The 26,107-nt window shown below is 35.4% G+C and overlaps 3 protein-coding genes across 5 annotated transcripts; 1 reads left to right on the top strand and 2 right to left on the bottom strand.

Moving 5' to 3' along the window:
• Positions 1-1,862: 1,862 nt before the first annotated feature.
• On the bottom strand, positions 1,863-4,680 carry LOC140890922 (transcription initiation factor TFIID subunit 8). Of its 2 annotated transcripts, none has more exons than XR_012152358.1 (2): positions 2,983-4,680; positions 1,863-2,252 (listed from the first exon to the last, which is right to left on the bottom strand). XR_012152358.1 is itself a non-coding variant. In XM_073299089.1 (2 exons), exon 2 carries the CDS (start codon positions 4,233-4,235, stop codon positions 3,117-3,119), a length of 1,119 nt encoding a protein of 372 aa, XP_073155190.1. In that variant the 5' UTR covers positions 4,236-4,391; positions 4,466-4,680; the 3' UTR covers positions 2,867-3,116. The 2 variants fall into 2 exon arrangements, 1 of the variants encoding a protein (XP_073155190.1); XM_073299089.1 differs by lacking the exon at positions 1,863-2,252 and having other exon boundaries at positions 2,867-4,391; positions 4,466-4,680.
• A 1,323-nt stretch (positions 4,681-6,003) lies between these two features.
• LOC140892338 (thylakoid lumenal 15.0 kDa protein 2, chloroplastic) lies at positions 6,004-7,658 on the top strand. 2 transcript variants are annotated; one of them, XM_073301190.1, is made up of 6 exons: positions 6,004-6,215; positions 6,320-6,417; positions 6,621-6,711; positions 7,095-7,163; positions 7,242-7,351; positions 7,433-7,658. In XM_073301190.1, the coding sequence occupies exons 1-6, from the start codon at positions 6,020-6,022 to the stop codon at positions 7,523-7,525; spliced, it is 657 nt and encodes a 218-aa protein (XP_073157291.1). In that variant the 5' UTR covers positions 6,004-6,019; the 3' UTR covers positions 7,526-7,658. The 2 variants fall into 2 exon arrangements, with proteins under 2 accessions (XP_073157291.1, XP_073157290.1); XM_073301189.1 differs by having other exon boundaries at positions 6,314-6,417.
• A 140-nt stretch (positions 7,659-7,798) lies between these two features.
• On the bottom strand, positions 7,799-8,814 carry LOC140893015 (uncharacterized). Its single transcript, XM_073302091.1, has 2 exons — positions 8,470-8,814; positions 7,799-8,267 (listed from the first exon to the last, which is right to left on the bottom strand). Exons 1-2 carry the CDS (start codon positions 8,779-8,781, stop codon positions 8,001-8,003), a joined length of 579 nt encoding a protein of 192 aa, XP_073158192.1. The 5' UTR covers positions 8,782-8,814; the 3' UTR covers positions 7,799-8,000.
• Between the last annotated feature and the right edge of the window lie 17,293 nt (positions 8,815-26,107).

Genomic DNA, 26,107 nt, shown 5'->3' with positions numbered 1-26,107 from the left:
ACCACTTGCTGTACTCACCCCCACACCAATCAAGTTTATTTTCCCTACAAGGAAGGCAAACTGTGAAGATTCCCCGTGTTCCATTAATAGACTCACATTCGATTCACAGCAATCTATATATAACAGAAAAAAGATTGTCCTGTTGAATCAAGAAACAACTGAAACTGCAAAATTTATCGCTTATGGGAACAAACAAAAACAAAGAAAAGGGGGTGGGTTCAAAATGCAGAACAACTAGCTCCTTTGTAACAATCAAGCAATCCGTAAAAATGTTGAAGTGCTCGGATTACATCGTAAATTGGGTGACCAAGCTATGCAACAGCACCTGGATGACTGGTCATGAAAGAATCGCAAAAGATGGGTATTTTCCGGTCATTACAATTGGTGATGGAGAGCAAAGGAAGTTCATGGTAGAATTAGCTTACCTTTCATATCCTCCTTTCATAGGGTTGCTCGAAGCAGCGGAGAAAGAATTTGGATTCGAGCAACAGGGTGTGTTAGCCATACCTTGTGAAGCAACTGCGCTCCAAAACATATTATTGCATGCTTGAGATGACTTTAACCAAGAAAATGGATATCTGTGTAAATGTCAAACAGCTGTTAAAAGTAACAACACAGCTCGGACAATATATTGAATCTGTATTGTTTACTTGAGTAAAATAAATCAACACCTTGCATTTCTCTCCACATTTCTGCTTTTGTATCACAACACAGAGCTCGGACAAGATATTAAATCTGTATTGTTTACTTGAGTAAAATAAATCAACACCTTGCATTTCTCTCCACATTTCTGCTTTTGTATCACACATGAAATTTCAAGACCAGTCCACATGGCGATAAATGATCATTGGTTTTTCATGCCATCATAATGGCCAGAAACAAATTAATAAGGAACCATGCATTAGTCTTTTCTAAATCAGAACAAGACCCCTTCCCCTTCAATACAGCCAGTCATTATTGTGTGCACCAGCAGTCAATACACACAAACACAGCCAAATTAAAAGATAAATTTTAGTGCTGAAACAAGCTAATTAAACTATCATTCACAAATGGATGGGGAGAAATTAAACTTGCAGCATGTTAATGAAGGCCCATTTGTTGATGAGAAGGACAATTGTAAGACTGGTAACACATCATTAAGAACAAAATGCATTTAAGAATTGAAGAAATCAAAGAAAGAGAGTAAAACGGAAGCTTTTCTGGAGGTACTTGCAAGCACACTAGATCAAGTTAATATGGTCAAATTTGAGTTCGAGCCATATCCATAGAGGCGAATATTTAATAACTAAATTAAAATTACTAAACATAAGCTAGAGTAAATTAAACGAGTGACACAGTAAAGTGGTAAACTCATACAATAACGATAAAAATTAAAACTAAGTAAAATTTTCAATTAAATTTAACAATAGTCAATGATAAAAGAAGATTCCAAATTCAAATAAAAGAACCAAAACACATAACGATACCAGATTTTACTAAATTGAAACCTATGTAAATTCAATTAATTATCAAACATCACTCTATACGGTGAAATATCCTAAATTATTAATTAATATTTTTCTAAAATTAATAAATATATTTTAACTTAAAGACAATTTATTTCTAAATGAACTTGATTATTAAATACAAATACATTAAAAAACTAGGGATTTCAGATTTCACCGAAACTGAAAAATCCGATGTTATTTGCAGTCAATTTAACCACATGTGGATTGATATCTTTAAAGTTATATCAAACCAATTCTCTTCCAATTCAAGAATATTCAACAAACATATCAATAATTGACTAGATTATTAATCAAACAATATAAACCATCACAATCTATGATTGGAAGGTAAGAAATAATTTACTGCATAATAACTAAATATCAAAACATAGTGTTATGTCTATCAATATCGTGGTCTTGATCTAAACCACATTATTCCATAAACGCATAACAAAGCATAAAAACAATGTTTGAGTTCATGATAATGAATTACAAGAAGGAAATTAAGAAAAATTCGACGTGAATGGTGAAATTCCCACTTGAAGTTGTCTTCCTCCTCTTTCAAACCTCTGGCCGTCAAAAAAATTCGACAAAAGTCCTCCTTGAATGAATGACTATGTCCTATTTATAACTGAAAAAAATAAAGTCCTTTTTCCTTCGAGATTGGTAGATTTTGAGTTCTAGAGAAATAAGGATTCTTCCTTATTTTTATAGATTCTTGAATAGCTTCCCAATTTTTTGCAGATTTAGAATGAATTGTCAAATCTAAAACAATAACAAGAACACAATAAATCAGCTCAACATTTGGATATATTTTGCCATATAAGCACAAATACGACAAGTGAATTGAACATAAAATGAATATATAATTTGTGCTTTATGATACATTCTAACAACATTTGGAAAGAAGAGAAAAAAACTAAATGACAAAAGTTGAGAAGAGAAGAGTGACATAAATGCTTCCTCTTCCCATTATTGAGAATTACTAGCTCAAACTGATGATAAAGATTCAATGTTCAGCATTAACTCAATATCATACTCTTGGTAAAACATCACTGAACTTGGATGAAGTTTCTTAAACAAGGCACATATTGCTTAAAGCATGCTATCGACTTACAGCTAAAGCTACTGCTCCTCTTCTACAACCTTCAAATCAGGGTATAAAGGATGAGAAGACCTGCCAATTTAAAGAAATCTATATTCCCATTTTAGTTAGTTAAGCACACTGCACACATACCATGGATGATAGATAACATTCATACTTGAAAAGTATAGCACTGTAATAAATGCAGTAAAACAATGTCCGGAATTGAAGTTTACACCTTCTACATGCTGAGTAAACTGCACCAATTACAATGCGTACACAGATATCTATAAAATAAACAAGTGAAGATACATTTTCATTCACTGGAAAAAATCATAATGTAGACTTACAGAAGAAACTAAAAACACACACAAAATTTTCTCGAAAAATGGCTTAGATTAGGTCCGATACCTGTGTGGGTTCTAATCACATTCACCAGCACAACTAACTACAATTTCTAGTCAGACTAACCTAATCAACTGCTATATTCTTGAGCTAGCGTATGCAAATTCTCTTTGACCTAACACACTCGGGGAATTACAAATTTACAACTGAGGGAGTTCTAGCTGGTTTTCCATAGACTTCCGGAGTATAAACTCAACCCTCCTCTTCTTATCATCTTTTTCGTCCTCACGTTCGAACCAGGATGAAGTTCTAGCAGAGGCCTTGTTCTGAATCCTCAAATCAAGTGATTCTCCAAAGACTTTTTTACCACCCTTCAACTCCAGAAATATAGGTTTCCTCTTTTGCGGAAGAAGCTTGTCCCCATCACTTCCAGAATCAAGCCCATCCTTCATTGCCTCGATAGCAGGAGCAAATGTCTCCAATAAAGAGGCCCGCTTGTCTGTGTGTGACTCACCAGGAAGCTTAGCATGCAGATCAGCTGGTAAAGAGCTTCTCCCACCATCCTGCAACGGCTTAACAAGAACAGAATTTTCAATTTCAGAAAACTCGGACTTCCCCACCTCATCTGGTTCAGCTAAATCTCCAGATGAGGCCGCAGCCAATAATGACCCGTTACACACCAGCCGCTGCTGCAAGCTTAACAAGGACCTTTCTGCCTTTCTGCGCTGCCTTGCCAGCTCAATCATATCTGTACGAGGGTCAGTGTCCCTCTCATTCCATACAGGCGTTTGTATATACGTGTGAGGATCTGGAAATGCAGGCAACCACACTGGTATATGCGTAGAACTGGGTGTCTCACCCATTTGCGAGAAACTAGGTATCATTTTCCGTCCCCTGATCACAGGAAACTGTGGAACTGGCTGAGCAAAAGGTATCTCCTCCGAAGACACCACATACTCCTCAAGCTCTTTGACAGGACCAGAACTAATTACACAATCATTCCGGGCCTCCGAAATACCAGAAAATCCTTGTGACGAGCCCAAATCCACTAACCCTTGAATGACATCAAAGACATTGCACTCGGCCCTACCAGCCAAATTTGCATGAAAATTTGAAGTTTTCCCCAGGTCACTGATGTACCTAATCACAATTCCAGCTAGTGAATCAAGAGCAGACTCGTTGACTCCCTGAAAACCAATACTCTCACACATCTGCGCCACAAATACCCTTGAAATCGCTCGGCCAAATTTATTGGTGCCAGATCGAATTATCGGACCTTGGTCATCTCTCTTTCCATCTACTTCACCTCCACCGTTCATATTCAGATTCCCCAACCACTAAGGTCTCGTTCAACTCCAAAAACTCAAAATCACTAACCTCATAAACCCAAACACCGCCACAGCACAACTAGGGCACAATTATATACATTCCATCCACGTCCCACTATGAACAGCCACGAAACCCAAATGGCCCAGCTGTAATGTCAACCAGTTTACAACACACATATTGTGTTAATGCGAATAAGTTTGAGTGAATTACGAATACTTACTAGATATGCAGTTCCCAGAGTCTACCGAATCCCACAATCTCTAAGTTCTGATGAGCGAAAGCGAATTGCATCAATTGCGTCAAACCCTTGACACAAAAATCACAACTTTAGGGTTTTCACATGCAATTGTCGGTTCGGAGAATGAAATTGGGGGTTTACAGAAAATACGGTAGAGTTTAGAACCCTACCAAGAAACTGGAAGTGAAAGCGTGGATCTGTACAGGCTATCGGGGGTATTTATGGACGGAGCCATGCTCAGGATTCAAACAATTTCAGTTAAAATTATTGTAAATTATTATTATTATTTTTTTTTTTGGGTTTCATTAATATAAAATTTGATCCATTCGATTTTTCTATTTTATGCTCTTTTTCATTTTTTGAATGATCCATTCGTTTGACAACCGTGCAAACTATGTCAATAATAAACGGGAAGATACGATATCTTTAGCTTCAATTTATGTTACAATTCGTGTTATATTTTATTCAAATCAGTTTTGTTTATTTGGATGATAAAAAAAATTTAAAACACATTCGATAATGTGTATAAACAAAATATAATTAATCATGAGTAAAAATTTTTTGCTTGAGATAATTTTTTTTTTCAATTTCTTATATAAAAAAGAGATGAATCTAATTTTTTATTTAACTATTTATTGTATGTTGTTTATATATACATAATGTGCACTTAATTTTTATTAATTCGTGTGAACAGAACTTTGTTTAAAACCACCTCAGGACTCTAGGAGGTGAAGATTTCGTTCTGAAAGATCTAAATGTAGAGATTCATTATTGAATATTTTATCATTCAATCTTATTATAAATTAAATAAAATTAGCCCGATTTATTTTTTATACCTTATTTTTCTAAAATAAAAAATAAAATAATATGATATAAAGTGTGATATATATATATATTTTAAAAATATAAAACCTATATAAGATAATTTATTTTGAGAACATATAAACAAAATATATATGGGATATAAAAAAAAAATTCTTCTCATTTAAATATCCGAAGTACACAATTTATCCATCTACCCAACTATAAATTGAACTATGGTATTAAGCAAAATTTCCAGATTAATCATCAAATTACATTGATCTGGATTTTATGAGATCGGATTATTTGTTTCTAAAACGAATCGGCAATTCGGCATGCCTTTGGTGGCTCAGTTGAATAATTAAAAACGAAGTTAGATAAAGTTAGATTGAAAATTTTAAATAACATTCTATATCCTCGTAAAAAAATCAAGAAATTCCCTTAATTCTTCAATTTCCACCTTTTCTTTTCAATTTTCATAAGGAGTCGAAGGAAAAGCTCAAAATACTTCCTAAAAGCATTTCAACGTACTAGCATGTAGTATAAAGTGGATAATTTTCCGTGGTTTGTTGAGATTTATTTTTTATATTTACAAATTAGAATTCGCTAAAGTTTAATCGTTATTCATTAATTAAAAAAAAAGCATGCCCATCCATTAAATTAAAATAATAAAATAAATAAATAAAACCATTATAAAGACGGAATCAAGATTTCCAAGTTCTTATAAGCCGTCCAATGGCTTATCTTCTGCAGCATCCGTCTTCATCCCTCGCATTTCGACAAATTCCTCTCCCTGTCTCGGCAAAATCCGCAGCAGCATCACTTTCTTGCAACATCAAACACCAATTTCCCAGATGGGTTCCTCGTATTCCTCCGAAATCTTTGAATATCTTGCTGTCTGGATCTTTAGCTCTTTCTCTCTCCCTCACTGGTGATGATGCTTTACATTTGTTTGTTAAGCAATGAAAGTACAAATGAATGAATTATTGCTGGTTTTACATTTGTTGCAAAATGAATTACGCTTTGTAGGAGTAGGATCTGCTGAGGGAAAAGCCGGGGTGAACAAGCCTGAATTGCTTCCTAAAGTGTTTACTACGGTTATTGATGCCGCTGGCTTTCTTTCAGAGGGTCAGGTGCCTTTTTTTACTCACCGTTTCTCTTCGAATCAATTTCATCTTTCGATTTCGTAAGTGTTTTTTGCAAGTTTCGAATCCTTTCAGACATTTCCTAAAGAGTTTACCTTTGTTTGTATAATAGTTCTGTCAAATGGTTTAGAGATCATGCATGAATAAGATGCAACTCTAAATAGTATCATATTGTTCAATTTGATTTGCAGAAGAATAGAATAGCCCTGGAGATTGATGCCCTCGAAAAGGATACAGGATATAAGTTGCGAGTTTTGGCTCAGAACTATCCTGATACTCCCGGTATGACATCAATATTCTGAGTTTCTAAATGTAAACAACACTTTACAGATGTTTAGTTTTGTTACGAAAATGGTTCTCCCAAGTTAATGGGAGAGTTCATCTTTCTTTTATATCCATACGTCTACACCTCTCCGACAACTTAAGGTGGCTCCAGCATGCATAGATGATAGAACTCTATCTCGCGGCAAATGAAACTCTAATCGGAGGCTACTATCTAATCTGTATTCGCCATTCCCTCTCAACGGAAAATGGCGAACCTGAGTTGTGAGAGTAGTCCATTTTGTTTTCTTATAAATCTATCTACACCCCTTGTATAATGCAATGTGGGGTGTGATATCAAACATCTAAGTGTCTGCATTTTCTGAAAACATTTTTATCCACAGGTCTAGCTATCAAAGATTACTGGAAGGTGGACGATAATACAATTGTATTCGTGGCCGATCCCACCTTTGGTAGAGGCCTAAAACAATATTTTTCTCAATCTTCCTCAATTCTCAACTTCATGTTTATGGTCATTGTTATTCAACCAGGAAACATATTGAACTTCAATGTCGGAGCATCGGTGGATTTAGACATACCACGCAGTTTCTGGAGCCGATTGGCAGGGAAATACGGAAACATTTTTTACTGGAGAGAAAAGGTTAAAGTTCCTCAAGTCAGATTAGTACCATCAATATTATGAAACATTTAGCATTAGTAAGATGATGTTGGCCTTGAGCAGGGAGAGGATGCATCTATCGACGCCGCTGTCGTGGCGATATCAACGTGCTTGAGAGAACCCGTGGGTGCAAACAACTGCTCAGAAGTAAAATGAGAATCTGCAGTTCTTAGCATTTGTTTCTATGTATGCTCGTTCTCCTGTACAACAATCTTTGGACAGCAGTTCATATACATTTTGTAATACAACACATTGATTTTCATTGATTTATTACAAGGAAATTGATGAATTTTTTTAGTTACAAGTCAGTTTATGGAAAAAAGTTTGAACTCCACGTATGAGAATAAATGTTGGATGTCTTAATACTTTAAAGGATAGGATCTCAATAACAAGCACGGAAAATTTCCCAACTCTATGTCATAGCACATATAAACTCAAATGGAGAATGTAATGACACCCTCCTATATCCATTCCATTTTAGATTATATGAAAGTTTTCCAAGATTTCTTATTACAAGATCACTTCTATGATTACATAAACATACGACATCCTTTATATCTTCATGAATCAATCAAGTCCACAACCACAAGCGAAATAGACGCAATGCACAAGGCAAAAGACGCACATTTGATTACGCAGTTGGCTTCAGCTGAAACGAGGTTCCGGGATTATCGGTACTTAGGAAGACCTGAAGACCGGTGACCATGGCATCCGGCGGGCCACTTCGGCAGCGCTGCTCCATCTCCTCGACCTTCTCGGGGTTCCCAGAAAACAGGGCTTCCACAGAGCCATCTCTCCTGTTCCGAACCCAACCCTTGAGCCCCAATTCATTGGCATTGTTAATCGTCCAATTTCTGTAGAATACACCCTGAACCCTCCCCTTTATCATCACTCTTACCTACGACACACCACCAGCAAAATGCAAGAATCAGTCACAAGCTAAAATTTCATCCCAACTTAATACTAGACACAGATACAACAAAGGCCCATTAAAGCCGATGAAGATTCTCGGATTAAAAACATAATCTTTTTGCACAGAACAAATTATCAAAATCGAAGCATAAAATCAGTGGAAATCTGCGAAAGAGGGGATTGCTCACAGTTTTAGCAGGTGGGTCGGCGGCGGGTGCGTCCTTATCCTGGGAGAAGTTCACGGAGGCGGACATAGGAGAGACGAGAGGAGGTAAACGACGTCGGAACAGAGGAAGAAAAGGAGCAGTAGGAAGAAGAAAAAAGCGAGGAAACGAAAGAGGAGGAGGAAGAAGACGAAGAGGAAGAGTGCGTAGAAGAACGCGAAGGTGGGGGAATCGTCTGTGGCAGAGACTAGCATTGCCGTCACGGTGGCGCGGCCATGGGAAGTCTGGAAGATTCTTCGAGCGGAGAATATGGGATTTCAAGATTGAATTCGCCATTTTTATATCAGCTCAAAAAGGTTCTGAAATGGAGCTTGGGATTTGTTTCGAATCTTGGGAAAGAGTTATTGTGGGCCGTTGGATTATGGATCCAGGAATCTTGGACGGTACACGGAGATTCCATCAAAATGTGCTCTTTAGGCCTACCCACAAATGGGCAATGGGGAAGTTCGATAATGGGCCGACTATTTGAATTCAGGGCTGGCCCTTAAGAACAACTCAAGCCCAAACTACCATGAATTTTGAATTTTCCATGACTCCATTTTTCGGCCAGATTCACACATGAAATCCATGATTTAGCCCAATTTCGAATTTTTTTTGATAGCCCAATTCGAAAATTTTCATATACTAAATATCCTGTAATATGTATATATATACTGTGGTTATTAGTATGACTTTTACTACATTTCGAGTTGATTGTGATTATAATTTCTTTCATACGAAGTTTAAGTATTTGTTGTCCCACTCTGATTCACGCCGCACAAACTTGACTGCATAATGAGCTTTTTATAGCAATTGAGAGTAATATCTTTTACTTTACAAAAATTATTAACACATGTTGTGTAGGGATCCATGGAAAATCGCTATAAACAATTTTAAATTTCATTTTCAACTCACGTAGGTTAAGCCGTCGGTTGTTTCATATTATTATATAGAAACAATATGATAGAATACTTATTATGCAACTGTATTTTGAAGATAATCTCGTATTTCTTACACTTGAAAAACGAGGTTATAATACATATACAAGGAAGGCTAATTAATTAGTCAAATAAAGGGCAAGGAATCTTCTTCTTTCAGACAAGCAGTCATGCGTTGCGTCCCATAATGTTTACCATATATCCACACATTTAAAAACCGTTGAACATTAAAAACAATTGTTCAAAAATAGGAAGCGCATTCAACGCAAAAATTTTGAAGGAAAAAAAAACAAGAATTAGTAAAAAATTGTGGCTTTTGTTGCAGCAGCCCTTTGGGAGACATCAAAGATGCATGGCGCTTTGACTTTTTGGATTCGTCCAAAAATACTGAGCTCAAGCCTCAATCCGGCATGAATAGGGCAGCCCCTATTTGAGAATGATGCGAAAAATACTTAAAATTTGTTTAGATTAGTACTTTAAAAACGTTTTTAGTGTTTATATGTGAAAAAAACTTAAAATATGTGGTTAGATAAGATTTTAATGAAACGTTTTTTAAAAAAAGTTTTTTTTTATGTTTTCCGAATTGAATTGAAGCACCGATGGAAATCAAAACATATTATATTACAGGCTGAGTAGCTAGTATTTAAAAATGTGTTCTCCAAGTGTACTTTTTAAATATATTTTCATAAAATGTTTTTTTATAAAAAAAATTTGGTTCAGTGTATGTTATGCTTAATGCAGTTGAGTAGCTATCTCCGTCATTTTCTATCATTTTGATCAAAGCAAATTCTCTCATTTGGTCACATTATTACATGACATATAGCATATATATAGAAAAATCCCTAATTAATAATGTTGATTTTTCCAAGTATCTATCTATCAAGCTCGAAGTGGATTGTCACCAATGACAATGGATGCTTAATTAATGAATCCTACACACAAAATACACACTAAATTTCTAAACGTCGTGGATGTATCTATGAATTTCTCTAGACTCGATGGTTTATTATTATTATTATAAAAAAAAACAGATTAAGTGATTTTCTATGTCCAAAATGTGGACAGATAGTTGAATATAATAGGCCATATCTGGTACGCTTTATATATAATCTAAATAAATTGCCAGATGAGCAAACTTTATTTAAAAAAAAAGAAATAATTGGAAAGCATAACATTAATATTATTACTAGAAGGTGGCACGATTGGAGTAAGAATTAAAATTCCGACGCAGCGCCAACAAAGAACGGGACCCCCCCTCACGCCTACTCTTGTACCCCTTAACCTAACTAAACATTTTTTTTCTAGAATTTTTAATTAATTAATATTATTATTGGATCTAGCAGATTCCTAAAACCCAATTCCATTTCATTTTCATACTGGGGGATCCATTTTATTACATTATATATTCATTTATTTATGCCTAAACTCAGACAAACTACACGTGACACTAGCCTCAAACGGACCCCTACCACTATTAATCAGTACATGGGTAACAACGATCGATGCTCGTGGATGATGTGTGTGGCTTGAGTTATTTGAGATTGGCGAATTTCAAATCTATGGATTTAAATTTGATCGAGTATTTGTTTGGACGAGTTTATTTGGATCGAGAGATTTGAAGTCGTAAAAATCATGATTTTCAAAGCCGTTTAATTTGTTTTATTATTTTTTTAAAAAATATAATCAGTTGAATTTCAAATCTATCGTTTATTAACTGGAGGGTAAAAATAAAAACTACATTATGTAAAGTCTGACAACGTGCATAATTGAACTTCTATAATTCTATTATTCTATACGAACAGTATGCAATTTTTTTTTTTTGTAAGAAAAAAAAAAGTAAAAGGGAATTTTTATTCAAGAGTTTGAAAGTATATATCTGATTTTTTCAGCATTTGAATTTTGAAATTTGAAAATTTAAATGTGAGATTTTGTTCAATGAAAGGGAGCACGAGGGGAGTACATGTCATTAATTTCTCAATTTTTTTTAAAAAAATCTCTGTCGATTAATTTTTTTAAATAAAGTAAACTAGTATTTTTCTTATAAAAAAATAACATAAAATTCTTATTTTCATTTATTTATTAATCCCCAGCTGGATTTGATGGTAGCTAGGTCTACTTCATGGCTGCATGTCATGTGATGGACATGATTGATGCATTTATGTATGATATGATATGCATGTATGTATGATGTATATGTGTTTTTATGCATGATACATACATGGGGAAGAAGCCAAGATCGAAGGCTGCAGCGGTAATTTGCTGAGTCAGAGGGCAGTGGAGTTTAGGTCAAATCTGATGTTTCTTTGTCAACTATATATATATGGATGATGATGATGTATATCATTCACCTAAATTTAATTCCATTTGTCTTTATATAGGTGCGCACGTATTAATTTAATTAATATCAGCATATCACGGCTATGGCTGCTTAAATTAATTAGGCTACGATCAAATTCCCATTTTGCTTTTGTTTTGAACATTTGTATCATGTTTTACCCGACTTTTAATTCAGAAATCACATTCTTCTTTCTCAAATTGAATTCAATCTCTGGATTTTTGGGGATACATAGTTGAAAATAATAAAACATTTCCATACAACACACACGCGTGTATGAAAAAATGTTGTTTGTCTCATAAGATTTACCTAAATATGATTTTGGTCATTTGACCACTCAAAATAGTACTCCCTCCGTTCCAATTATATTGTCTACATTTTTTTTTGTCCCAAATATATAATCATACACCATATTTAGTAATACTTTTTTACACTTCTTTACTAATATACCCCTATTAACTACACCTTGAAAATTATGCAATCATTTTTTAATATATTAAATAGGGATAAAATAAAAAGTTTATATAAAATTTATTTTCCCAATAAATTTTTCTTAATTCGTGTGAAAACTAAAACAAGACAACATATATGGGACGGAGGGAGTACCTTTTTAATGTCTGATGAGCAATGTTTAGTGTCATGTCGGCAGTATGAAGTTATATATAGATGGCGAAATTAGTTCTTTAAGTTGGTTTTAATTGAATTTTGGTTGTAAATTAAAAGACACGGAAACTCTCGTTAGACCGTTTCATAGGTTAATTTTGTGAAACATATATTCTACTTGATCTGATTCATGTAAAAATTATTACTTTTGATACTATTACTTTTCACTTAATATATGGATCGAGTCGACGTCTGAGACCATCTCACATATGTGATTGTCACTTAACGGATTATTATCTTTTACCACATTATTAAGATTAATTTGAGGGTAGGAATCAGATTATTATATACATAGGTAGTTTATAAATTTATATATATATATATATATATATATATATAGATGACTTTTCAGCTGTCCAACAATATTTTTTCACCTCGTCCCCGACCACTAAAACCCGGTATCGGGTTTTTGTTGTTTTTTTTTTATTTTTCGCATAACTAAAACACGATACCGGGTTTTAGTGGTCGGGAACGAGTTGAGCGTCACTGGTTGCGCAACTAAAAATTTCTCTATATATATGTATGTAAAAGTAGTTTCCAGTTTGGCATATATCTCATATCTCATGGCATTTTTTAAAATTTATTCACAAAATGTATGTGAGAGTGATATTTGAAAAACTAGGTGGAGAGAAGATAAATGCAAATAACTAAATAAGTAGCTTGGCCATGAAATAAATATTAACAATAAAGGCCCTTAAAGGTTTGCTTTTCATCTTCTTTTTTTTTTTTTTGGAAAAAAATTATTTTAAATACAGCCAGTTTCCTCTTCATATATAATATATATTTCATAAATATATACAAATGATAGATCAATCCGAGTTGTAGCATAATGTTAATTAAATTTAACGTAATTTAAATAAAATTTTATTTCTGGATTTACGTACATGGATCATACATTTATATACATAATATAATATAAAATAGTATATTTATCCAGAAGATAATTTATAATTTTTACTTTTGAGGATCGAAAAGATATTAAAAAGTTTTAAAAGTTGAGTATGCGGTGGATCCCAACATATGATTATAAGATTTTCAGATGTTTAATAAGCAAATTAGGTTGGAATGGAGTAATTTGCCTTCCAAATCTTCCAATCATTGTCATCGAATACATTTTGGGGAAAATACAGGATTCCATGAGTATAACATAATATAGTCGATATAAGATCAGTGGAAACTTTTAATTTGTCCTTAAACCTTTATTGTTCCAATTATATAAAAATGTGAGATAACTTACTAATTCCCACGATATTGTTATCCTGAGTTAGGCGAATGAGGTATTTTGTTACAATTTGCTCTTGAACTTGATGAATTACAAGTTATCAGTCTCACAATATTCTTACAATAATTTCAAAATGGGTACATTTGGATATTACTATTTTTTCATCATTTTCAATATGGATTTTCAGAGAGTAACTACACTACGATAATAAGCACATGGTAATTCAATCGATATCATTTAACAATCAGAAAATTTGAGTGCATGGATCGATGACAAAATTTCATTATTATTATTATTATTATTATTATTATTATTATTATTATTATTATTATTATTTAAAACACTAGTAAAATAAAATTTAATCGTAAAATTATTTTTATTTAAAAATTGAGGGGACAGTCGCATTCACCATCCCTTTCACTCCGTCTAGGCTAACGATAGTATCTTAAAAACACAATATATCTTTGTAACCATGTAATAATAGTTGATTACATTCACTTAAATAAAACTAAAAATACAAACAACTGTCTAGAAAATAATCTCGATACTGTTTGTTCATTTGTTGGAGTGGTTGACACTTGAAATCCAATATCTAAGAGATAAAATAAATAAATAGAACTTACTTTTATAATTAGTTGGTCCTGATTTGATTATATTAATAATTAAATTGTAATTATCAAATAGGACATGTACTGATAGCTAGAGTCAAAATTGCATGTTAAATTAGTCCATTTTAGTCCCTTAATGCATAAAACTTTTGAGTCTTCCCTATTTTCATCTTAAATTCAAGTTTTTTTTAGCATTATGATCTCTATTCACATATTTAAGACTTCTTTTAAGAAGAAGACGGAAATTGGAGCTTGGGAAGGACAATTTTGAAGCGCGGGACAAAACACTTCCGGCCTAGGGAGTGATTTTTTCCACCAGGACGGGAAAAGATTGAAAAAAAGGGGAACACGTCGCGCTTATGCGGTGATTTATTGTGCCTAGATGTGGGACACGAGAAAATCAAATGGATAAAGTCAGAAGACTTTCGTGCCTAGGCGACATACACAACACACACACACAAAAAGAGAAATTTTTTGTGAGTGAACTAAAAAAGAAATGACGAGAAGTGTGGACTCTTGGGAGATAAAAAAAAAAGACCAAAAATTAGGTTTTAAAAGAACTTTGAACGGTTGAAATCAAGGAGACCGAGAGACGAAGAACAAGCAAGGAAGAAGCTTGCGTGCGGCATTTATTCTCGATCTCAATCATCTTTTCTTTAATTTTTCGTTTCAAATACTGAACTTTTGATAAGATTATGGATTTTATGTGTAGCTAAATTTATTTTATTGGAAACCGTCCGTAGATCTACAATTTGAATAGAAATATGATACATATTGATATTGAATTAGTGATAGTTCAATCGGTCGAAAACTAGTAGATTCCAAGAAATGTTCATGCAATCACCTATATTATAAATAAATGAAGATATTTAATTATTTCTGTAAGGTTTGGACAGTCTGAAATCACAGAAATACTAGAAATAACTTTTCGAGTGTGTGTTATCTTTCAGTGTTGTCAACACTTCACGATAACACTATGCAGCAGAATAATTAACTAACTGTAAAAGTAAATAACACACAGATAATTATGCACAAGTATCAGATACTTGTGCGATGCCTCATGGCGAAATAATCACTAAAAAATCAAATCAGTTTACAAAAACCAACTAGTGATTGTTTATGAAAAACTACTTTTCTCAACAGATTGAGAAAATAAATGACTTCCTAAAAACTAATAAGAACTAGAATAATAAACCAATAGGAAGTTCTAAGCCGAAAAACAAAAACCAAAGAAACACTTTATGAACAACACTTCACTCGTGTGTTCTTCAGTGTTTCCAACACTACTCGGCAACACAATGTAGCAATAGTATCTTTTCAGAAATTCTTCAATGATCGATCTTCAATACTCTAGAATTTCTGCAGTACTTTCTCTATGTATTTTGCTCTCTACGTTTCACTCTCTTGATCTCTCTATCTCGTTGTACCTTCTGATCGGTCCAAGCACTCCTATAAATAGATCTTCAACATGTTTCCATAAATAAGAACCTACAAAGCATGGAAACAATATGTAACGCCCCGTTTTTATCTTAAATGAGTTTATTTGAGTTAATCGAAGATTACAGAGTTCACAAGCCGACTTGTTTTTTATCAGGGTCCTTTTTGCAAATTTTGGAAGTTTCAGGGACTAAAACGCAATTATTGGATTTTATATAATATCTACACTTAGAATTGATTGAGAAGTCTTCCCTCATCTTCCTCCCAACCGAGAAGCACCATTGAAGACGCCTCCAAGCTTTTCCAAGCTTCCAGATTTCAGTCCGAGCTCGATCCGACCGTTGGAATTTATTTCTGAAGGCAGATTATCGATCACTGCAGTGAGAGCTCTGTTATATTGTAAGTTCTTCTACGATCGGATACATTCTAGTTTTCGGATGTTGTTAGAATCGTTCGAGATTCGAGTATGTTGTTCTTGACAGAGTTCTGATAGTTTATTATCTGTCGGTTTTGAATTAGAACGACGTTCGGATTTGTTATGATTTTTGGAAGCCATTTTCAAAAATGTGGATTTTTAGATTGATGGGTTTGCTTTGTTATTGTTGTTTTGGGCATTGATATGAGTTGATATCGGTATTGAACTGCTGTCTGCGTTTCCGGTTTGTTCAGTTTATAGCCGTTATGCCGTCGTTTGAGTTTTTGGAATTTCAAACCGTTTCGGGTTGTTGAACTTTGGTTGGTGAGTTGATCGTTGTTGTTGATCATCTCTTGTCTTCGTACAGATTCGTTGGAGTTTGTCGAGCCCTATATTAGCAGCATTTGGTCGTCGAGTGATTGGACGAAGAACGGTAAAGAGATTTTCTTTGAACCGTTGATTGTTGTTTAGGTTGTATAGTTGTTGATACAATCTTTTGTTGTAGCTTTTTCAGAGTTGGAACTACTGCATTGAAAGATAAAAGCAGTCATCGTAGCGGTATAGCATACTCGGGACAGTTGGTTCTCGAGTTTCCCTTTCAAATCACATATTGCATCTACACTTGTTCTAGCATGAGGAACTTGTGTCTTGTTGATTGATTTTGCTTTTGACTATGTGGCTTATGTTTTATGTTTCTGTTATGCATTCATCTTGAGCCTACGTTGATTTCAGCGGGCAGAACCGCCCTTTTGTTTGGACGTTTGGGAACTATGATTGAGTGGCCTAGGTCGTAGTCGTATCACCTAGTGCTAGCATACTCATTATGGTTACTCAAAGTCTAGAGGAGTGAGATATGTGGCACTACCTTGATTGGGAGAGTCGGTGAGTCATCACATGATCTCATCCTCGGGATCCCAAAAGCACAGCAGTAATCCCTCGTTTATCAGCTTTGATATCCCGTTTTAAAGACACGCATTTCATTATGTTGTTATTGATTTCGTTGATGTCTTGAAAGCATGTTTATTGTTGTATTACTTGTTATGTTGCTTTTACTGGGATTATTATTCTCACCGGTTATCCGGCTGTTGCTTTGTTTTGTATGTGTACTTGGCAACAGGAGGGTCAGGATCAAGTCAGCGTAGACCTGGTTAGCGTCAAGAGCAAGAGATAGAAGTGAGACTCGTTTAGAAGTCGAATCAGCATGTCAATCTAGTTTATGTTTTATGATCATGTTTTGTCATTCGAACTTCTCGTTTTGTATTGTAAGCAAGAATTGATGTAGGTACTACCGAATCGGATGTTTTTCTTTCCTAAACTTTTCTTGTATTGCCATTGGCTTGTCAGATACTTTAAATGCAAGTGTTTAGGTTTGGTTGGATTTATTTTCGGTGCCTTGGATTTCTGGGCGAGAGGAAGGCGCGGGCGCGCGGATATCAGCGCGGCCGCACGGCCGTTTGGCGAGGTAAGGGCGCGGGCGCGCGTTCTGAGAATGCGGGAGCGCTGGTTCTTGGCGAGGAGAGGGCGCAAGCGCGCGGTCGTTTTCTTTAAAAAAAAAAATAAAATTTGTCTTTGGTTGTTTTCTCCGAGATTAGTTGTTTAGAAACGAGGTCTCACACAATATATCATCAGAATCAAATATTTCGAATCAAGATATAACTGATATTACCAATTTTGAAACTTGTTCTAAGAAAGACAAAACTATAAATATGGAAATTGAATGCAATAAGGAAATAATTTAAAAGACATGTGCACGGCATGTTCTTTCAAACTCTCCCTTTTTGCCTTTCTGGACAAAACACACACACAAGTGCAAATAACTCCCCCTATCTTATGCAACTAAAGCTCCCCTTGAATTTAATCATCTCAGAACATAGTGTTGTGTGATCGTGTTGGCAACACCAACTCTCAACACTTACTAGATCAGAGTAACAAATAGTTTAATATTATATCAGAGAGTAGTAAGGAGCACACACTAATTATCTCAGAAATATAATTCGAACTTAGACCAAAATAACAAAAATAAATAACAAAAATAAAAGATAAGGAAGAAAAAAATCCTAAAACCAATTACGATCAACCACAACTAATCATTTTCCTCATCTTAAGCTTGATCAGCACTTGATCCTACTCCCCCTTTTTGTCCAGAGGGCCCTGGTAGTCCAAGCTTAGTCCTGTACTCAGCCATTAAGGATTCATAGTACTCGAGATCAGCTTTGGCTTGTGCAATTTTCAGTTCAGCATGATCCATTTGAGCACGAATTGCAGTAGAATTCAACATAATCATAGCAGTGTTATGAATGGTCATGGGTGGAACAGACTCAGTGTTGGCAACACTGGGTACATCACAAGTCCATGATAGATCAATCTTCCTATTTCCTTTCAGCAAACCAGGTGCGATCTTGATAAGCTCATCTCCTCCAATCAACTCTTCATCATCCTCTTTCGTGAAGCCATGAGATTCCAGCATACCATAGATCAATGAAGGAAACGGAAACTTAGTTGCTTTCCAACCACCTTTTCGAAAGGTCATAATATTTTTAAACACCAAATTACCAAAGTCCAAAGGAGCTTGAGTTCCAATGGCAAACAGCGCAAGGGCTTGTGGCTTAGTTACCACTGTTGTATTGGTAGATGGCGTCCAATTCCTAATCGCAATTTTGTGAAGCACAGAAAAGAAAGAAGTAAGCTTTGCAGCTGACAACCTGTCTGGGTGCAGTGGAAATTTTTGAACCATTCCTCCAGTGATCACTTTAGTGACTTGATCAATATCCTCAGTAACTGCATCGTCATCGATATCAGGAGTATTGTAGTGTTCATTGATCAAAACAGGAGTGAAATCATACACCTTTCCCCGGATGTACACTCTTCCAAACTTAAATGATTCTTCATCTCCAGTCTTTATATTCAGATTGCAGTAAAATTCTAACACGGCTCTTCTTGAAAATGGTTCGGCAGTGGTGACAGTAGAATATAAACTCTGCTGTTTCAAAAAGGTCACCAAGTTCTGCTTTTCGAAGGACTCTTCATCAATATTTCTTTCTTCCCAACAGTCTTTTCCAGACAGAGCTTCCCATTCATCAGCAGATTCCTTTGATTAAAACTGAAGATTGTATGCCTTTGCAGGATCAATATCAGAGTCAGATTCAGCAACAGTGTTGTCATCAGTGTTGGCAACACTGTCATCAGCAGCTTGTTCCTCAGAACTTCCAGAACCAGGAGAAGCTGCATCCTCATAATCTTCTTCTCAGAACTCAAAGAAGATGAACTATCAGACTCCTGGGGCCGGTTATTCTCAAACTCTTGCATCATTTCAGCATCGGGTTCATCATCATCAGCTGAAATCTGTGAAGATGCAACTGGTTTATCCTTGGTATTTTGAATATTCGCCATGAAAGTGGCCAGTGAAATTTCCTCATCAGTAGACACTGGAGCCTCTGTGGTTGTCTTTGTGGTATCATCAACAACAGCAGCACTAGATGGCTTTTTCTCAGTAGAAGCCACATCAAAAGAATCATCACCACTAGATGAAACTCCTTTATTTGATTTGGCCTTTTCAGCAACAAAGGTTTTTGTCCTAGCAACCACCTAAAAATTCTGATCCGCAGAATCATCTCCAGATTAAAAATCTGGATCATCTACAATAGGACGTGAAGTCTCTCCCTTACCACGAAATCTCTTATTGGTAGTAAAATCGGGGTTGAAGCCCGCTTGGCGCTTTGACCTTCTCGCTATTGGCTGTGTTGGGAACACACGATTCAACACTGGGAAATCAGGAGGATTCTCAAGGTCGATTTCGTTCCCGGGTTCTCCAGGAGCAATTTCTGCCAACGGTGTAGGTTGAATGACAGCAGGTACAATCGTGAGAATAGGATTTCCAGAAGATACCTCTGAAGGCTTGTCTTCCTCTTGATAACCCATCTCCGATCGTATATCATGCGAATCGAAAGCTTTGTCTGCCATTATAAACAATTTAGGAAGTAAGGGTTTCATAGAATTTTTATAGAGAGAGTTAGAAAAGGTTGAAGACGATAAGATCAATTTCTACAGTGCTTAGAAATATATAGGGATAAGGGGTTCAAACGGTAAAAAAAAATCAAAAACCCTTATCTATCATATCAGACTAGGAATCTCCCCTAACGGTAACAACGGGTAAAAATCTCTTTATTAAGGAAATTAAATTTGATTAATTAAGGATACCCTGAAAACTTTCACTTAAGAATATATCAATATTTTCCAAAATAAATAACTCCACATCGAGTTTTAACGCCACTGAAACATATTTAATCACAACCAATTCAATTTTCAGCAAGTTGGGCAATTTTTCAAATTTTTGTTCGTCTTTCAACTTTTAACCCTGCGCACGATATGATCACAATAAATGCAAAATGCATGACTGATAAGTGCATTTTGTATGCATTAGTTCGTGATATTTTTATGTTTATTTTGTGTGCATTCATATTGTTTTTATGTATTTTTATGTGTTTTAAGTGCATGTGTGTGTATTTCACTCCTCGGGTTGATTTTGTAGGAAAATGGATTTTTGAAAAGTTAATTATGGAGCAGCCTTGATCTAAAAATCATATTTAATTTTAGAAAGATCCAAATCCGATCTCCACAAATCAGAATGAAGTTCAAGATGTTTTGAAGCTGATGTCCAAATTTCAGCTTGATCCGACGGCTAGAACTCAAGATATAAATTTTTCAAAATTGTCGCTCGGAGCAGAATGAAAGTTGCGCTGATGGTGAGTGTGTAGCGCGTTTGCCCTTGTGTTTTGCGCTAACAAGAAATGGTGGAGGCGCTATCGCGTTAAGGAAAGGGAGTTTAGCGCATGAATGAACGCTAACGCGCAAGAGGAAGAAGGGAACCGCGCATGAAGTCTGTGCGTGAGTTTTTCTCGGGCAAAAAATGTCTCGCTCGAGCGAGAGTTGATGCTCGCTCGAGCGAGCGAGACGTGATTTCAAATCTTTGGAGAAGAAGAGTGCTCGCTCGAGCGAGACCCTATGCTCGCTCGAGCGAGACGCGGGACCAGAGTTTTATTTTTGGAAAATTCTTGCTCGGGAAGGATTTTATCTTTTTAATATTTGGGACCTATAAATATATTTTTTAGCATCAGAATAAGGGTTCCAACACGCATAACGCAGACGCAAGGCGACAGCTGGGAGGGGAGAATATTTCTACACTTTTTCTTCTTCTGTTCTTCTTTATTTTTATTTATTGAATTATAATTTCAATTATTGAGTAGTTTATTTTCAACCAAAACGGCGTGATTGGGCCGAACAAATTCATTTAGAAAACTTGGATGTTTGTTTGAGATTTTTCAGAGTTGATTTTATTTTATTGATTGTCAGATTTATATTTGTCTTGTGAATAATCTGATCAACTGTTTGCTTGCATGTTAATCGATTTCAAGTCGATAGAGGAGGTATTGATTTCGATCACTCTAATAATTAGCACATGGTAAAACCGACTAGAAATAGAATTCGGTTTCAGTGTGCGGTTTGGGTGTAAACTGAATTTTCATAAATATTTAATGCATTCAAATTTGATTAGAATTAACAAAGATTAGTTCATCAATATTTGAATAGGTTTGATTGTTCTAGAAATAGACCTTTGAACAAGATAGGAGAATTTCCGTGATCTAAGATTAAATCTGAATCCTGAATCAACTACATGTTACATGATTTGTTCGGTACCTACGTGTGTCTTGGTTGTCTTTGTTTTAATTATTTTTATCTTCAGTTATTTTTATTCTTATTTCTTAAGCAGTTTTTATTTTATTTTCTTATTTTATTTAAATCAAATTGCTTTTTATTATTTTGTCTAGATTAAGTAAAATAATTAATTTTTGAGAATTGACAACAGTCCCTGTGGGATCGATACTTGGACTCTCAGTCCACTTTACTATTACTTGACCTGGTACGCTTGCCAGTAGATTTATATCACGCCGATTTAGCCGGTCAAGTTTTTGGCGCCGTTGCCGGGGACTGTTCAGTTAATATTAGGATAGATTATTTGCTTGAAACTAGACATTTTTTTTCTTGCATTATTTTTTTTTTATTTTTAATTTTTAATTATTTTTTTTCTTACTTGTGAGGTACTTGGAGATGGATCATCGACAGGTGTTCACAAGGTTTGGCCAACAATACTCGGAGCCCTTCTATGCTGCTTGGGGGAGATTCAATGATTTGGCTAACAGGTTTAGATGTCATGATTTTTCGAACTACACTCTAGTTCAAATTTTTTATGGTGGTTTGGATGAGCTAACAAGACGTTGGATAGATTATGGAGCTTGGGCAACTGGCAGTCACTTGTTCAACAGAGATTATAATAGTACTATGCACTTGTTAAATGATATGGCAGATTTTGATTACCATTGGCATTGTGATCCTTCATTGCAAGGTTGGAGTCACAAATATCCTCCAGAATTCAACTCCACAAATTTTGCGAACCAACCACCGGAGCATCAAGAAGAGTGTGTAGGGCATTTTGAGGATCATGTGGCTCAATTGGATAACATGGTGCGATGGCAGACATCGACAAATCAGTTCTTAGAAAGCCGCATCAAGTCTTTGAGTCTTTTGGATGAACAGATTGCGCTTCTTAGAGAACCAATTTTTGAGATCTGCCAAGAGAATGAAGTAATTGAGCCAGAGCAAGAGAAAATATTTTTTGAGGAATATTCATGTGAAGATGAGCTAAAAGTGACAGTGGAGGAGGAAGAAACATTCAAGGCGGAGGAATTGAACTCGTCAATGGACTTTACAAGCACACCACTTGAAGATCCATTATTTCCATTGACGTCAACACCACAATATTACATCCTCGATGAGCTTCAGCCTATATTCGGAGTCTCTTTCCAAAATAATCAGTTCTTGAAGAGTGTTGTTGGACCGACGAGCATCCCATGCATATATCACGCCAAGCTTGAGGGCGATGGAAATCAAAACTCATACGTAGAGTCTTATGATTCTTACTATGAGCGGCAACCACTCTTTGATGGTTGCTTCTGCATAGTCGGGCTGTAGACTATAAATTTAGCGCTGACTGGGAGGCAACCCAGAGTTCTTTCCCTTGTTTTTTTATTTTATTTTTTGTTTTTGTTTTTTTATTTAATTTTTACTTGTTTCCCATTCCAGTTTGCCGAGCCTGCCGATATACACAGTCTGCTGCTGCTGTCCCAGCAGATACTGTCATGAAGTAAGAGGATGAATCGAAAACCAGGGGAGTGTTATTTTTGTTCTCATTGTGTTTTTGTTCGTCTTTGCATTTGTGTGTTTGTTATGCATTCTGTTCATTGTTCTGAAGCATTGAGGGCAATGCTTTGGATAAGTATGGGGGCTAGACTAGTTTATTGCATTGTTTGTTATGTTTGTATTGCATCTGTCATTTTTTGTGTTTGTTTGCATTTAGTTTGTTGTTGTTGTTGTTTTTTTAGTCTTGCATGAGTAAGATGAGTCATAATAGCCAATGATGATGAAGTTTATTTGAAAATTTGTTTTTTTAAAAAAAATTTGCTCTTGACTTGACATGAGAAACTGTAGGTTGAACCGTGAATATTTATAAGCACTTGTGTTAGACCAGTGGACTGTAAAGAAAGATTTGATGAAGTTTCTGTCTGTTTGACCATTTCACGGCAATAGGTGGTTTGTGGATCTTGATTGTGTTCTATGAATTTTGATGAGGCTCTAGTTTACACTTATGATCTTGGGCGCACCTAGAAAAAAAAATATTTTTACAACTCCATCCGGGCTTGGACAATGATTGAAATTCTAATCATTGTTCCATAGCTAAGTTAGCGGGTAAAATGGGGTTGATGCTCCATCCGGCTATAGACGAGGGGATTAGAAAAAAAAATAGAATGATTTTTTGTATCCTAGCCAGTTATATCTAAGTCAGCGGGTAATTATTGTGGCTAAAGCAATACCGGGTGCAAAATCCGGAGGTGTGTAATTCATTATCTCAAGGGAGGTGGGTATGTCTAGGGGTCATTGGAAGGAATGGACACTTGAAAAGTGAAACTTGCACTGATTTGTCATAGGTTGCTAAGCAGTTTTGAGACAAATTTGGTCTAAGTTGCATGAAACTGGAATAACATTTCACACACACACGTTCACGTTAAATCGAAGGTGTATTATGAAAAGTTGAGAGCATGTATGTGATTTTTTTGTTGGTGATTGAACTTCTCAGAGGCTGTGCACATTCATGACTTGTCCTTACTTATGTTTTTGTTTGCATTTTATTTTGCATGTCTTGCTCGAGGGCGAGCAAGAGTTAAGTATGGGGGTGTTGATAAGTGAATTTTGTATGCATTAGTTCGTGATATTTTTATGTTTATTTTGTGTGAATTCATATTGTTTTTATGTATTTTTATGTGTTTTAAGTGCATGTGTGTGTATTTCACTCCTCGGGTTGATTTTGTAGGAAAATGGATTTTTGAAGAGTTAATTATGGAGCAGCCTTGATCTAAAAATCATATTTAATTTTAGAAATATACAAATCCGATCTCCACCAATCAGAATGAAGTTCAAGATGTTTTGAAGCTGATGTCCAAATTTCAGCTCGATCCGACGGCTAAAACTCAAGATATGAATTTTTCAAAATTGTCGCTCGGAGCAGGTTGAAAGTTGCGCTGATGGTGAGTGTGTAGCGCGTTTGGCCTTGTGTTTGGCGCTAACAAGAAATGGTGGAGGCGCTATCGCGCTAAGGAAAGGGAGTTTAGCGCATGAATGAGCGCTAACGCGCAAGAGGAAGAAGGAAACCGCACATGAAGTCTGTGCGTGAGTTTTTCTCAGGCAAAAAATGTCTCGCTCGAGCGAGAGTTGATGCTCGCTCGAGCGAGAGTTGATGCTCGCTCGAGCGAGCGAGACATGATTTCAAATCTTCGGAGCAGAAGAATGCTCGCTCGAGCAAGACCCTATGCTCGCTCGAGCGAGCCGCGGGACCAGAGTTTTATTTTTGGAAATTTCTTGCTCGGGAAGGATTTTATCTTTCTAATATTTGGGACCTATAAATATATATTTTAGCATCAGAATAAGGGTTCCAACACGCATAACGCAGACGCAAGGCGGCGGCTGGGAGGGGAGAATATTTCTACACTTTTTCTTCTTCTGTTCTTCTTTATTTTTATTTATTGAATTATAATTTCAATTATTGAGTAGTTTGTTTTCAACCAAAACGACGTGATTGGGCCGAACAAATTCATGTAGAAAACTTGAATGTTTGTTTGAGATTTTTCAAAGTTGATTTTATTTTATTGATTGTCAGATTTATATTTGTCTTGTGAATAGTCTGATCAACTGTTTGCTTGCATGTTAATCGATTCCAAGTCGACAAAGGAGGTATTGATTTCGATCACTCTGATAATTAACACATGGTAAAACCGACTAGAAATAGAATTCGGTTTCAGTGTGCGGTTTGGGTGTAAACTGAATTTTCATAAATATTTAATGCATTCAAATTTGATTAGAATTACGAAAGATTAGTTCATCAATATTTGAATAGGTTTGATTGTTCTAGAAATAGACCTTTGAACAAGATAGGAGAATTCCCGTGATCTAAGATTAAATCTGAATCCTGAATCAACTACATGTTACATGATTTGTTCGGTACCTACGTGTGTCTTGGTTGTCTTTATTTTAATTATTTTTATCTTCAGTTATTTTTATTCTTATTTTTTAAGCAGTTTTTATTTTATTTTCTTATTTTATTTAAATCAAATTGCTTTTTATTATTTTGTCTAGATTAAGTAAAATAATTAATTCTTTAGAATTAACAACAGTCCATGTGTGATCGATACTTGGACTCTCAGTCCACTTTACTATTACTTGACCTGGTACGCTTGCCAGTAGATTTATATCACACCGATTTAGCCGGTCAATGACCTAATTTATGTCTAAAACATAATGTAATGAGATTAGATCAAAATGCATGCAAAGTGTGTGCAGTATGTGTTGAACACCAGTATTGGCAACACTTCCCAACAATACTGTAGTCTTCAAAATAAT

The sequence above is a fragment of the Henckelia pumila genome, chromosome 3 (genome assembly GCF_033568475.1).
Source record: "Henckelia pumila isolate YLH828 chromosome 3, ASM3356847v2, whole genome shotgun sequence".
NCBI lineage: Eukaryota > Viridiplantae > Streptophyta > Magnoliopsida > Lamiales > Gesneriaceae > Henckelia > Henckelia pumila.
This window is presented reverse-complemented; position numbering and strand designations above follow the sequence as displayed.